At 43.1% G+C, this 15022-nt stretch overlaps 1 protein-coding gene across 1 annotated transcript; it reads right to left on the bottom strand.

The window, feature by feature from the left end:
* Positions 1–2575: 2575 nt before the first annotated feature.
* Positions 2576–10078, bottom strand: LOC121844921 (metalloproteinase inhibitor 2-like). The gene is made up of 5 exons (XM_042315435.1): positions 9835–10078; positions 4596–4666; positions 3714–3816; positions 3017–3141; positions 2576–2870 (listed from the first exon to the last, which is right to left on the bottom strand). Exons 1-5 carry the CDS (start codon positions 9962–9964, stop codon positions 2697–2699), a joined length of 603 nt encoding a protein of 200 aa, XP_042171369.1. The 5' UTR covers positions 9965–10078; the 3' UTR covers positions 2576–2696.
* Positions 10079–15022: the final 4944 nt, after the last annotated feature.

Below are 15022 nucleotides of genomic sequence, written 5' to 3'. Positions count from 1 at the left end.
TTGTAGAAGATTGATGCCGTGTTCACATGCTAGTCAGAACTAGGAAACTGACATTGACTTGCTATCTGGTTGTAGTTAATCACGTGTCGCATTCAACGAATTAGCAAGTTGGATATTTCAGATTTTGCTCGTTCTGACTGAATGTTGAAGTGGCATACTTCCCAAACAACATCCAATTTCTTTGATTCTTCGACTTCAGGTCGTAGCTCAGCTTCTGAATGTCAGAGACAAACCAAAGATATTCCCATGTGCATCAGAGTTGCAGTATGCAAAAGTACAGTACACTAAAGTAGAGCACAGTACAGTATATTCCAGTACTGTATGGCACGTTATAGATTTATGTTTTGGCCAAATACATTTCAATGTTTGGGCTCTTGGAGGGTTAGAATCCCCCCTGCTGTCTATGCATCTAAATACTCTCCACCTCGTATGGTATTGGGTGCCAGGCGCACCGGTTTGTGCCAAGAACTGCAACACTCCTGGGTTTTTAATGCTCAACAGTTTCCCGTGTGCATCAAGAATGGTCCACCACCCAAGAAACCCAGCCAACTTGACACAACTGTGGGAAGCATTGGAGTAAACATGGGCCAGCATCCCTGTGGAACGCTTTTGATGCCTAGTAGAGTCCATGCCCACATAAATTTTGGCTGTTCTGAGGGCAAAAAAAGGGTGTGGAAATCAAAATTAGGAAGGTGTTCCTATTGTTGGGTATACTCAGCATATATATCTACTATCTTTATGGTGTCAATTGTTGCAGTTGTGAGAGTTTCGGTTTGGACAATTTTGACTTAACATATAGCTGGCTCTTTCAAATGGACAGATGTACAGTACCAGTCAAAAGTTGACTTACTAATTCCAGGGTTTCTTTATTTTTACTATTTTCTACATTGTAGAATATTTAAGACGAACTATGAAATAGCAAATATGGAATCATGTAAGAAAAAAAACATTAAACAAATATATTTTATGAGATTCTTCAAAGTAGCCACCCTTTGCCTTGATGACAGCTTTGCATTCTCTCAACCAGCTTCATGATATATTTCAATTAACAGGTGTGCCTTAAATTAATTTGTGGAATGTCTCAATGTGTTTGAGCCAATCGATGGCAACACCCATCCGTAGCACGCGCTCCAGCAGGTGTATCTCACTGATCATCCCTAAAGCCAACACCTCATTTGGCCGCCTTTCGTTCCAGTACTCTGCTGCCTGTGACTGGAACGAATTGCAAAAATCGCTGAAGTTGGAGACTTTTATCTCCCTCACCAACTTTAAACATCTGCTAGCTGAGCAGCTAACCGATCGCTGCAGCTGTACATAGTCTATTGGTAAATAGCCCACCCATTTTCACCTACCTCATCCCCATACTGTTTTTATTTATTTACTTTTCTGCTCTTTTGCACACCAATATCTCTACCTGTACCAGACCATCTGATCATATATCACTCCAGTGTTAATCTGCAAAATTGTAACTATTCGTCTACCTCCTCATGCCTTTTGCACACATTGTACATTGTATATAGACTCCCCCTTTGTTTTCTACTGTGTTATTGACTTGTTAATTTGTTTATTCCATGTGTAACTCTGTGTTGTCTGCTCACACTGCTATGCTTTATCTTGGCCAGGTCGCAGTTGTAAATGAGAACTTGTTCTCAACTAGCCTACCTGGTTAAATAAATAAAAATCAGTTGTGACAAGGTTGGGGTGGTATACAGAAAAAATATATTTGGTAAAAGAGCGAGTCCATATTATTGCAAGAACAGCTCAAATAAGAGAAACGATAGTCCATTACTTTTAGACATGGTCAATCCGGAACAGTATTTTTATTTCACCAATAGTCTAAACCAGTTTCCTATTAGAAATTTTAAATATACAATTGAGTATTTGCATATTACCAATTGGTGCTGAAAAGGAGGTGAATATGCATGCATTGGGGGCTCCCGGGTGGCACAGCGGTCTAAAGGCACTACATCTGTGCTAGAGGCGTCACTACAGACCCCGGTTTGATGGCCCAGCGTTGTCCAGGTTACGCAGTCATTGCAATTAAGTATGTGTTCTTACTGGTGCACCTAGTTAAATACATTAAAAATATTCTGAATGGTTATCCATAGTCTACCCACTCAGCAGTGATGTCAGTTCAATGTCTAGATATCAAATAAAGGATTGAACTACTCAAATCCAAAATGAGTTTCACTTTGATGCAACAAGTGTTGAATACATTGCCCAGTGGGTAGTGAGTCCGAGAAAATACTGAAAAATTTAAGAACAAACCTAGTGACAACTTAAGAATCAAGGTTCTGAAAACTCTTTGTCAGCAAGTGTGAGTGTTCTCAGCAAGTTCATTAAAATGCATTCAACATGCAGAAGGGAACCACACCTGCATTTCTTTGTCAAGGAAGACCATGTAAAACATTTATTCTACAATATTGTGTCCAGCTGAACACGACCCAGGCTTTAGGATGGTATTTCAGGAAAAATGTTCTAGTCAGAAACAGACACACTTTTGAGTTTCAATAACACCTTTGGTTCCAGCTTAAACTGATAAATGACACAATAAATTAATACTTGGAGCACTATATTTGAGGAGTAGTTTATTTTTATTGCACAAGTGACCAGCTTTTAAATTTCAGGCATATTTAGCCACTGAGCAGTGAGTGGAAGGCCTGTAGAGTTATTATGGAGTAGTCAATATCCAGGAACTACTTCTTGGATGGATCCATCCCCCTGTACCAGTTACAGGACCCATCAAAACTCATGAGACAGGCAGAGTACTTGGCCTGGGGTCCGCTTTGGCCATCGTTCAACAACCAGTCTGTCCAAAGGCACTCATCTGGGGCGCTGACGGGACAGGGGAGGGAAGAGCAGGGGATGATCTGTAGCTCAGAGCAGGGAGAGAGAAAGACCCAGATCACCAACTGATCATTACCCCAATACTATAGCTCTTGTGTTTAGCCAATGTGACAAAGTAAAAATTGAACAAGTGATGTAAAGTAATTTGACTATAATTCCTGTCACACACCGTGCAGGCACAGCCGGTTCGGTAGCGTTGAGTCAAGCTCTTCTTTTGTGTGCCAGTCAAGTCGTCCCAGTACCGAATAAAGTCACACATGCCTATATGCATCCTGCCATCAGTATTTAGGCTGCCTGAAGACAGAAGACAGTGAGTCAACAACCTGTGGGGAAAAGTTCACCCCCAGATGCTGATATTTGATAAGTGCCCCTTCTTTCCCCCACAAATGGTTAAGATTAGAATTGGGGGAGGGTGAAACAGATCCTAGATCTGTCCCTGGGGGTAACTTTACCCTGGAGCAGGAAGACATATTGATGCAGCCTGGAACACTAGAATTTAGCATAATAAATAAGTGATGCATTAGTTGTAAACATTTATAAGCATTAAACATTTAAATTCTTAACATTAGGTATTATAAAGTGTAACTGGAAGAGCCAGGCTGTATCACATCCGGCCGTGATTGGGAGTCCCATAGGGCGGCACACAAGTGGCCCAGCGTCGTCAGGGGTTGGCCGTCATTGCAAACAAGAATGTTTTTAACTGACTTGCCTAGTTAAATAAACTTTAAATGAAAAAAGTATTTTTTCTGAAGCACTTGACTTGTACAAGATGATCAATAGTTCAGAATAGGCCATGATGCTGCAAGCATAGGTTGAGCAGGTTAACCAGTGAGAACAATGAACTTGGGTTACAGTGAGAACCACACCTGTGAAGAGATACTCCTTGTTGATTTCCAGGGTCACACCACACGAGGCTGAGGAGGATGAAGTGTAGATGGCATGGATAACCCGGTCAGGACCTTTGAACATCTAGCCAATCACAAGGAGAGAACGAAGGATCTGTCAAACATCTAAATATACAGTTTAACCTAACTGACTACAGCTCTCAGGCACTAAGTCTTTCCTAATTCCCTCCCTATACCCCATCCGGATGTTTGCAGATCAAAAAATATTGCTTAATCTAACCTTCATTTTTATCAGGGTGTCATACAGAGACCAAGGTAAGCAGAAAAGTCCAAAACAATTCTGAGTCGCCCTAAAGGCAACTACAAGTCACATTTGGGACATTTAAGATCGTTCCGCAAAAATATTTCAAGCAGATTCATCCAACTCAGAGCCCAATGGAATATCCAGAGTTAAACATCCCTGATCTGAGAGACTAACTATAATGTCTAAAGGTCAGTAATAATGTTAGGTACAGTGAGAGTTAGTAAAAGTGCTTTATAAAAGAACATCTGGCAATTTATCAACTAAAGTAACAAAGAGCCAGCCAACTTCCTGGTAGAGAATGCAGGGATGAGTACCAAACCCCCCCATCACCAGTAATAAAGTGCAGTGCATGATGTCACCATAGTCTAGGACTGGTAGGAACAGCAACTGAATAATGTGCTTTCCAGCAAGAGGCATTTCTACTGAAGCTCCTTTTTATATGGTGGAAGCTCCACAACTGCACTGTTTATACCAACCCAGATCTGCAAACACTGAAGGGGAAAGGAGAGAACTGGGACCATCTGTCAGACTGGGGTTCAGGGGGCTTCAATGTGTCAGTGCAGGAAGGAACAACCACTTAATAAAAAGGCTAATCATACCTTGATCTGTTGGATGTCATACTTGGTATTACCAGACACAACTTCCACACCAACCACCTTCGCCCTGATCACTGGAAGAGAGAAACGTGGTTTAACTGACAAGCCCCACTTTCCTTTCAATGGTCAGTTAGACAGTGATGGTTTAAGGGCATTATGAGATCTAAGACAACAGACCATGTCACAGACAAGATATTACAGTCTTAAAAATGTTGAGCCCAAACAGGGTGAACTTATGCACAACAGACAAGTTCATTATCCCTCCAGGTCCTAGATTCCTAGCTCTAGTCGTCTGCCTTTAATTCAACGCCTAGTTTAACTAAACCCCGCCTGGTCTGCAGATGTTCAGGTGCCAACCAGGTGCTGGTAGGAAGACTGAGGCACAGGTACAGACCGTGTTACTTCCGGCGCCGACAGAGATGGCCGCCTCGCTTCGCGTTCCTAGGAAACTATGCAGTTTTGTTTTTTTACGTGTTATTTCTTACACTAGTACCCCAGGTCATCTTAGGTTTCTTTACATACAGCCGACAAGAACTACTGAATATAAGATCAGCGTCAACTCACCATCAGTACGACCAAGAATATGTTTTTCGCGACGCGGATCCTGTGTTCTGCCTTACAACCAGTGTAACCGAGTGGATCACATGCAGCGACCAAAAAAAAAAAAAACGACTCAGAAAAAGAGGGAAACGAAGCGGTCTTCTGGTCAGACTCCGGAGACGGGCACATCGTGCACCACTCCCTAGCATTCTTCTTGCCAATGTCCAGTCTCTTGACAACAAGGTTGATGAAATCCGAGCAAGGGTAGCATTCCAGAGGGACATCAGAGACTGTAACGTTCTCTGCTTCACGGAAACATGGCTAACTGGAGAGACGCAATCCGAAGCGGTGCAGCCAGCGGGTTTCTCCACGCATCGCGCCGACAGAAACAAACATCTTTCTGGTAAGAAGAGGGGCGGGGGCGTATGTCTTATGGCCAACGTGACATGGTGTGATGAAAGAAACATACAGGAACTCAAATCCTTCTGTTCACCTGATTTAGAATTCCTCACAATCAAATGTAGACCGCATTATCTACCAAGAGAATTCTCTTCGATTATAATCACAGCCGTATATATCCCCCAAGCAGACACATCGATGGCTCTGAACGAACTTTATTTAACTCTCTGCAAACTGGAAACGATTTATCCGGAGGCTGCATTCATTGTAGCTGGGGATTTTAACAAGGCTAATCTGAAAACAAGACTCCCTAAATTTTATCAGCATATCGATTGCGCAACCAGGGGTGGGAAGACCCTGGATCATTGTTACTCTAACTTCCGCGACGCATATAAGGCCCTGCCCCTCCCCCCTTTCGGAAAAGCTGACCACGACTCCATTTTGTTGATCCCTGCCTACAGACAGAAACTAAAACAAGAAGCTCCCACGCTGAGGTCTGTCCAACGCTGGTCCGACCAAGCTGACTCCACACTCCAAGACTGCTTCCATCACGTGGACTGGGAGATGTTTCGTATTGCGTCAGACAACAACATTGACGAATACGCTGATACGGTGTGCGAGTTCATTAGAACGTGCGTTGAAGATGTCGTTCCCATAGCAACGATTAAAACATTCCCTAACCAGAAACCGTGGATTGATGGCAGCATTCGTGTGAAACTGAAGGCACGAACCACTGCTTTTAATCAGGGCAAGGTGTCTGGTAACATGGCTGAATACAAACAGTGCAGCTATTCCCTCCGCAAGGCTATCAAACAAGCTAAGCGCCAGTACAGAGACAAAGTAGAATCTCAATTCAACGGCTCAGACACAAGAGGTATGTGGCAGGGTCTACAGTCAATCACGGACTACAGGAAGAAACCCAGCCCAGTCACGGACCAGGATGTCTTGCTCCCAGGCAGACTAAATAACTTTTTGCCCGCTTTGAGGACAATACAGTGCCACTGACACGGCCTGCAACGGAAACATGCGGTCTCTCCTTCACTGCAGCCGAAGTGAGTAAGACATTTAAACGTGTTAACCCTCGCAAGGCTGCAGGCCCAGACGGCATCCCCAGCCGCGCCCTCAGAGCATGCGCAGACCAGCTGGCCGGTGTGTTTACGGACATATTCAATCAATCCCTATACCAGTCTGCTGTTCCCACATGCTTCAAGAGGGCCACCATTGTTCCTGTTCCCAAGAAAGCTAAGGTAACTGAGCTAAACGACTACCGTCCCGTAGCACTCACATCCGTCATCATGAAGTGCTTTGAGAGACTAGTCAAGGACCATATCACCTCCACCCTACCTGACACCCTTGACCCACTCCAATTTGCTTACCGCCCAAATAGGTCCACAGACGATGCAATCTCAACCACACTGCACACTGCCCTAACCCATCTGGACAAGAGGAATACCTATGTGAGAATGCTGTTCATCGACTACAGCTCGGCATTCAACACCATAGTACCCTCCAAGCTCGTCATCAAGCTCGAGACCCTGGGTCTCGACCCCGCCCTGTGCAACTGGGTACTGGACTTCCTGACGGGCCGCCCCCAGGTGGTGAGGGTAGGCAACAACATCTCCTCCCCGCTGATCCTCAACACTGGGGCCCCACAAGGGTGCGTTCTGAGCCCTCTCCTGTACTCCCTGTTCACCCACGACTGCGTGGCCATGCACGCCTCCAACTCAATCATCAAGTTTGCGGACGACACAACAGTGGTAGGCTTGATTACCAACAACGACGAGACGGCCTACAGGGAGGAGGTGAGGGCCCTCGGAGTGTGGTGTCAGGAAAATAACCTCACACTCAACGTCAACAAAACTAAGGAGATGATTGTGGACTTCAGGAAACAGCAGAGGGAACACCCCCATCCACATCGATGGAACAGTAGTGGAGAGGGTAGCAAGTTTTAAGTTCCTCGGCATACACATCACAGACAAACTGAATTGGTCCACTCACAGACAGCATCGTGAGGAAGGCGCAGCAGCGCCTCTTCAACCTCAGGAGGCTGAAGAAATTCGGCTTGTCACCAAAAGCACTCACAAACTTCTACAGATGCACAATCGAGAGCATCCTGGCGGGCTGTATCACCGCCTGGTATGGCAACTGCACCGCCCTCAACCGTAAGGCTCTCCAGAGGGTAGTGAGGTCTGCACAACGCATCACCGCATCATCAGCAAACTACCTGCCCTCCAGGACACCTACACCACCCGATGCTACAGGAAGGCCATAAAGATCATCAAGGACATCAACCACCCGAGCCACTGCCTGTTCACCCCGCTGCCATCCAGAAGGCGAGGTCAGTACAGGTGCATCAAAGCTGGGACCGAGAGACTGAAAAACAGCTTCTATCTCAAGGCCATCAGACTGTTAAACAGCCACCACTAACATTGAGTGGCTACTGCCAACACACTGTCAATGACACTGACTCTACTCCAGCCACTTTAATCATGGGAATCGATGGGAAATGATGTAAATATATCACTAGCCACTTTAAACAATGCTACCTTATATAATGTTACTTACCCTACATTGTTCATCTCATATGCATACGTTGATACTGTACTCTATATCATCGACTGCATCCTTATGTAATACATGTATCACTAGCCACTTTAACTATGCCACTTGGTTTACATACTTATCTCATATGTATATACTGTACTCGATATCATCTACTGTATCTTGCCTATGCTGCTCTGTACCATCACTCATTCATATATCCTTATGCACATATTCTTTATCCCCTTACACTGTGTATGACAGTAGTTTTTTTTTTGGAATTGTTAGTTAGATTACTTGCTCGTTATTACTGCATGGTCGGAACTAGAAGCACAAGCATTTCGCTACACTCGCATTAACATCTGCTAACCATGTGTATGTGACAAATAAAATTTGATTTGATTTGATTTGATATGACACCAGCTCCTCCTCCACCCACCTGTCTGGGTAGAAGGTGCTGACAGCGACACCCTCTTCACTTCAGTCTGATTCAGAAGATATTCAAACGATTCATCCTTGCCAAACAGATGAACTACTCCTGTAAGGTTAAGTTCCCTCTATTCCACAGCTGTCTATCATTAGGACCAGTACACCAGATGCACGTGTTGCTTTTATCACTGGAATTACAGTTTGTTTTGCAGACATCCTGATCTAATGAAAGTATAGTAGAAAAGGTTTTTACTAACAGCTGTACCAGTTAAGGGACGTTACACTACAAAAGCCACATTTGGCAGATGTTTCAGACCTCAAGATGGCACCACAGCTGTGCAGAGAAATATGTGTGCCCTTAATTCAAGTACAATTCAGGTTGAAAACATTCCTTTTAAGGAGCACATGAAAGCAATTAACTGTCCAAGGTAAGTGATATACAGTGGCCAAATCTTAATTTAATCATCCCATTGCATGAACTGCAAACTTGTGTATTCAAGGTTTAAAAAGCCACCTAAAAAGTTCACTTAAATGCCAGACTTGATTTGCACAAATGAAAAATATATATTACTCCACATAACAATACACATTGCTGCAGGACTATGTTCCTGGTGTGAAACTGGCTCAAATTAAGTCACGGCATCTGTAGCCTACCACTAGTCGATATAAATAAGTCTACACGACATCTGAGTGCCTTGGGTTAAATGTAGAAAGAGTATTAACTTGTTTGGTGTATATAATTTAGCATTCAACTGCAGGCATAATGTGTAGGCCTAGAGGCAAATATAGCACTTGGTGTAGCAGGAGTCACAGCCAGTGCTACAGCCAAGGCTCTCAAACCCTGTTCCTGGAGAGCTACCCTCCTGTAGGTTCTCAATCCAAACCCAGTTGTAACGAACCTGATTCAGTTCATCAACCGGCTAATTACTAGAATCAGGTGTGCAAATTAGGGTTGGATCAAAAACCTACAGGATGGCAGCTCTCCAGGAAGAGGGTTGAGAGCCCTGTCTGTAGCCCATCTTACTGTTGCCTACTTATGTAAATACAATGATCATGTCATGGTAATTATTATAACCACAGAATTTTTAAACGTTCGCATGTTGCGCATTGATAGTGTAGTAGCCCAGTGTTCGCCAACTCCAGCCTTCGAGTAAACCAAACAGAACTTTGTTATATCCCCAGACAAAAACACTTGATTCAACTCATTGAGGGCCTGATGATTGTTGAATCGTGTGTTATTGTCCAGGGCTACAATAAAATTGTACCGTTTGAATAACTCTAGGACCGGAGTTGAGAACCTGAGAAGTCAGAAATATTGCCAAAATGTCCTTACCGATGTCTGCGTTGCAAAAAGCCTGTTGAAGATGCACAGGAGCGCATTTGCAAGCTTCTGCAATGTCTTCGATCCGCCAAAGGAACAAAACGACCAGAGTGATGAAACAACTGCTTACAGACCAAGTCATTTTGGAAAATATATCTATAGCGTAAAATAAAATGTTTCCTCCAGGAGCTAAAGAACAGTTGTATTGTAAACTACACTAGAACATGCAAAGATGTTCCCAGACAGACTAACACGTAGAACTCTGTTTTCATTTGATGTAATCAGCCCTTTTTATTGCAGGCTCTGAGCTCCTCCCACAGTCAGAACCAAGCCAGTGGTAGGCTGAGAATTCTATTAATCCAGAACCATAGCAACTCCATTGGAAACAAATGCCCTCCTTAAAGGGACAACCTCAGAGCAGGCTCAATTTGCCCGGTTGCCATAAATTATCTGTCTTTCGCCTAAACAATGGTGATGAACCAGAAATATCCATTTTAGGATATGCCTGTTTGAATTCCTTTGCTTAAACACCTGGGGCAACTTTAAAGCAGGCTCAACTTGCCCTACTGCTCAGTTCAGTTCACTTGCCCTTAGGCCCCTCAAACTCAACTCTGGACCGCGACGTGAATCCAGCGCCACTGCATTTTTTAATTGTTCCCCTTTAATCAGGGACTGGTTTTGACCAGGGACACCAGGTGGGTGCAATTCATTATCAGGAAGAACAGAAAACTAGCATGCTCCTGAGCACCGTGCACAACAAGAAGATGCCCCATACCCCGCTATTGGGCTACTTTTGCACATGTGTTATTGTATGAGTGAGGGAAATGCTTTAAATCGAGAGGAGTCAATGTGTTCTGAAAGATGAGACCTTGAGGATCATAATAAATACCGCTTTGATGTCATACAAGCAAACCACACATCTTGAATCCGAATGTGCACTTCACATTTCCATATTTGAAAACTCATGTCATTTACAGTGTCAACGTTCATGAGCTCTATGTTTAATCCACAGTTACTAGGGTGACATGCATTATGCCCTGGGTTGTCCTGAACAGAAGATTTGCCATGGAACACGCACTTGAATGTACTCAAGACTCCATTCTGCGTGCACCAAAATTGCAATCTGTTTGTCTGAAGTGCCATTTGAAAGCCTCCCAGCTTGGACATTTGGTTCCTTGGAAGTTGTGGGAATGTAAGGTTTTGGTTTCCCATTGGTTCTGGAAACGAAACCATACTTTCCTGACCGTTATCTTTTTTTTACGTCTGAGAATGGTAGTGAACCTTTCACCTGTTCTGGGAATTAGATTTGTTTAGGTTGCAGGGAGGTTCTGAGAACATTTGCCATGGAAGGATTTATTAAAGTTCTGAGAACGCAAATTTTAGGTTATTCAAAGGTAATTAATGAACATTCTGAGAACATGTTTCCATACGATTTTTAAAATCACTGCTAGCTTAGTTTGGGTTAACTGTTGAACCAAACACAGAAAGGACACATGGAAATGAATTTGCTTAGGCATTAATCATACAAACACATTTATTTTTCAATGTGGCATCTTCTGTTCTCTATCAGAGCATGTGAGTGGAATTGAGTGCCAAAAAACACTCCTCACAGAAAAAAAACTGCAATTCTAAATTTGCTCCATTCATTAAAATCACAAAAACACATCTATTTTTATTGACTACCTGGACCTACCATTTGGTTTTGACGTATCAAATCAAATCAAATCAAATCAAATCAAATTTTATTTGTCACATACACATGGTTAGCAGATGTTAATGCGAGTGTAGCGAAATGCTTGTGCTTCTAGTTCCGAAACCAAACCATATGATTTGAATGAAAAGTTTTCTAGTAAACAACATGAAAAGGTGACTGTAAGAAGCGTTCATCATTTCAAATAGGCCACATGTAGTATTAAACAACGCAAAAACAATCTAAATATTACAGGAGCCAGACAGGTATTATTAGAATTAAATACAAATGAAACAAAAAATGCCTTATTAGGCTCAGCATACAGTGCCTTTGAATGAACTTTTAGAAACACGAGTTTGGCCAGAGTCTGTGGCTTCAGGCTCATGTGATGGTGCCGGTAGAGCAGGCCAACAGGGGAGAATACCCTCTCAGACATTGCAGAGCCAATGAGGATGCTAAACACCTTTTGGGCCACTCTTGCCAGGCTGGGCAGGGATGCAGATTTTTTACATTTTTATTTTATAGCTTGGCCTAAAGATTTTATGGTAAAATAACCCTATCAAAATGGAAAGCTCATTGAAAGAGGTAACATGTCAGGTCTATTGGGCCAAAATCAGTTATAGCCTATAGTAAAGATAATAGAACAAAAATGAATTAAACTTTTAAGAGATCTTATTTTTAGTTTATAAATATTTTTGCTATAATGACACACTTAGCTAGCTACCCACCACATTCCTTTCTGTTAGAATGTGCACATAGTACACCATCATGCTTTCAGGATGTCTTTTCAGATTTCACAATGATTCTTTAGTTGTGGACACTACATCACTGCACTCTCTCTCTTCTTTAGTTGTGGACACTACATCACCACACTCCCTCTCTCCTTTAGTTGTGGACACTACATCACCACACTCCCTCTCTTCTTTAGTTGTGGACACTACATCACCACACTCCCTCTCTTCTTTAGTTGTGGACACTACATCACCGCACTCCCTCTCTTCTTTAGTTGTGGACACTACATCACCACACTCCCTCTCTTCTTTAGTTGTGGACACTACATCACCACACTCCCTCTCTTCTTTAGTTGTGGACACTACATCACCACACTCCCTCTCTTCTTTAGTTGTGGACACTACATCACCACACTCCCTCTCTTCTTTAGTTGTGGACACTACATCACCACACTCCCTCTCTTCTTTAGTTGTGGACACTACATCACCACACTCCATCACCACACTCCCTCTCTTCTTTAGTTGTGGACACTACATCACCACACTCCCTCTCTTCTTTAGTTGTGGACACTATATCACCACCCTCCCTCTCTTCTTTAGTAGTGGACACTACATCACCACACTCCCTCTCTTCTTTAGTAGTGGACACTACATCACCACACTCCCTCTCTTCTTTAGTTGTGGACACTACATCACCACACTACATCTCTTCATTAGTTGTGGACACTACATCACCACACTCCCTCTCTTCTTTAGTTGTGGACACTACATCACCACACTCCCTCTCTTCTTTAGTTGTGGACACTACATCACCACACTCCCTCTCTTCTTTAGTTGTGGACACTACATCACCACACTCCCTCTCTTCTTTAGTTGTGGACACTACATCACTGCACTCCCTCTCTTCTTTAGTTGTGGACACTACATCACTGCACTCCCTCTCTTCTTTAGTTGTGGACACTACATCACCACACTCCCTCTCTTCTTTAGTTGTGGACACTACATCACCACACTCCCTCTCTTCTTTAGTTGTGGACACTACATCACTGCACTCCCTCTCTTCTTTAGTTGTGGACACTACATCACCGCACTCCCTCTCTTCTTTAGTTGTGGACACTACATCACCACACTCCCTCTCTTCTTTAGTTGTGGACACTACATCACCACACTCCCTCTCTTCTTTAGTTGTGGACACTACATCACCACACTCCCTCTCTTCTTTAGTTGTGGACACTACATCACCACACTCCCTCTCTTCTTTAGTTGTGGACACTACATCACCACACTCCCTCTCTTTTTCTTGGTCCTCATCTTTGTAAGTCACCTTGATTTCACACCTGTGTGTTTATCAGTTTCTTTATGAAAATATTAAGTGAACTCCATGACAGTAGCTAAAGCAAGGGGCTAAAGCAGCACACAAGTAGCCTGCAGATGCATGCTGGTCCGGGCCCTGAGCTGGTGAAGTGAGCGTTACTGGAGCGGTAATGGAGCAATATTGGAGGCGGTCGAGAAGGCCGATGCTCCAGCCTTTGGGCAACTTGCTCTGCGCTTCAATCAGATTTAAGAACACTCTAACTCCGCTCCAGCTGTCCACTGCACCACCAGGATGGAGCTAGCATGCCATGTATCTTTAACTCATACGTAGCTGTTCATTTTAGTCCATTCAAACAGACCCCATTTCAAAGGAAAAAAGCACTCATTAAGATCAGGTGTGGTACGGGAAACACACCTCAACACACACAGGATAGATGAAGTTTTGTTGACGCTGAGAACAGAATGTATATGTTTTCAAATAACATTCTTAGAACGTTCTTTGAGTGTTTCCAATGTTTTCTTGTGGTTTTAATAGAATGTTTTCTTAATGTGCTGAGAACATGACTTTATAAAGAACCACAAGGAAACCTGTAGAAAATGTTATGTTGAAGTACTGCAATTCCCACAGGAGAACGTTGTTTCTTAATGTTCCCTGGAAAATGTGAGAACATTACTTTACATAGAACCATGAGCAAACCCGAAGGAAACATTATGCGGAAGTACTGAAATTCCCACCTAAGAAACATATGGTTCTCAGAACGTTATGTGCTTGCTGGGTATCCTGCACCATTCCCATAAAGTTGTGGCAGGGCCAGCGCTAGAAGGAATCAGTTGGAAAGGCATTTGATTTCTATATGCAGGCACGCATTTTTAATGGGTGTAAGAGTAAAGACCATAGGCCGCTCGTGAGTTTCAATTTTGGGGAAGCTTACAACTTATCCTACTATTACTACTTCAACTAAGTAACATACATAGTCCTAAACCCAACAAATAAAAACAGAAGAAAATATCCTGATGAAAATGCAGGTTCTATCAATCACATGAATCTATCTTCTCTGCCCCCCTTTCCTTTCCTTCAAAGTATCAGACAGCTTGTTTTAAATGTCGTTTCCACTGGATATATAGGATCATCCATGGCTGGATCATCAGATCATGATATTTTCACATCGAGGCTTGGTGATTATCGGGTGTTGGAAAGATTTTTCAAACACTGTGAGGAACAATTCTTATTTGTAATGGATGTTTAAAAAAACAGACTTCATTGACTCAGGTCTACTGTGTGAGGTGAAGAAACAAATACTGAGAAGCTCAGCTTATTAGTGGTGGACGTGATGAGTTAAAAGACAATCAGAAATCCGATATCCCCTAATGGGCACTTTCCTACATTTGCCCACAGCAGGTCAGTTCGGCTGGCTTTATGCACGCTCAGGTGCGCGCTCACTCGACATTATCAGGAGAGAGAAAC

Source organism: Oncorhynchus tshawytscha, unplaced genomic scaffold, assembly GCF_018296145.1.
Source record: "Oncorhynchus tshawytscha isolate Ot180627B unplaced genomic scaffold, Otsh_v2.0 Un_contig_3169_pilon_pilon, whole genome shotgun sequence".
NCBI lineage: Eukaryota > Metazoa > Chordata > Actinopteri > Salmoniformes > Salmonidae > Oncorhynchus > Oncorhynchus tshawytscha.
This window is presented reverse-complemented; position numbering and strand designations above follow the sequence as displayed.

Coding starts and splice junctions, on each gene's coding strand:
- LOC121844921 (XM_042315435.1), bottom strand. CDS start 9,964: ATGACTTGGTCTGTAAGCAGTTGTTTCATCACTCTGGTCGTTTTGTTC. Junction 3,817..4,595: donor ATGACATCCAACAGATCAAG/GTATGATTAGCC, acceptor GTGATTGGCTAG/ATGTTCAAAGGTCCTGACCG. Junction 3,142..3,713: donor CAAGGAGTATCTCTTCACAG/GTGTGGTTCTCA, acceptor TTCTGTCTTCAG/GCAGCCTAAATACTGATGGC.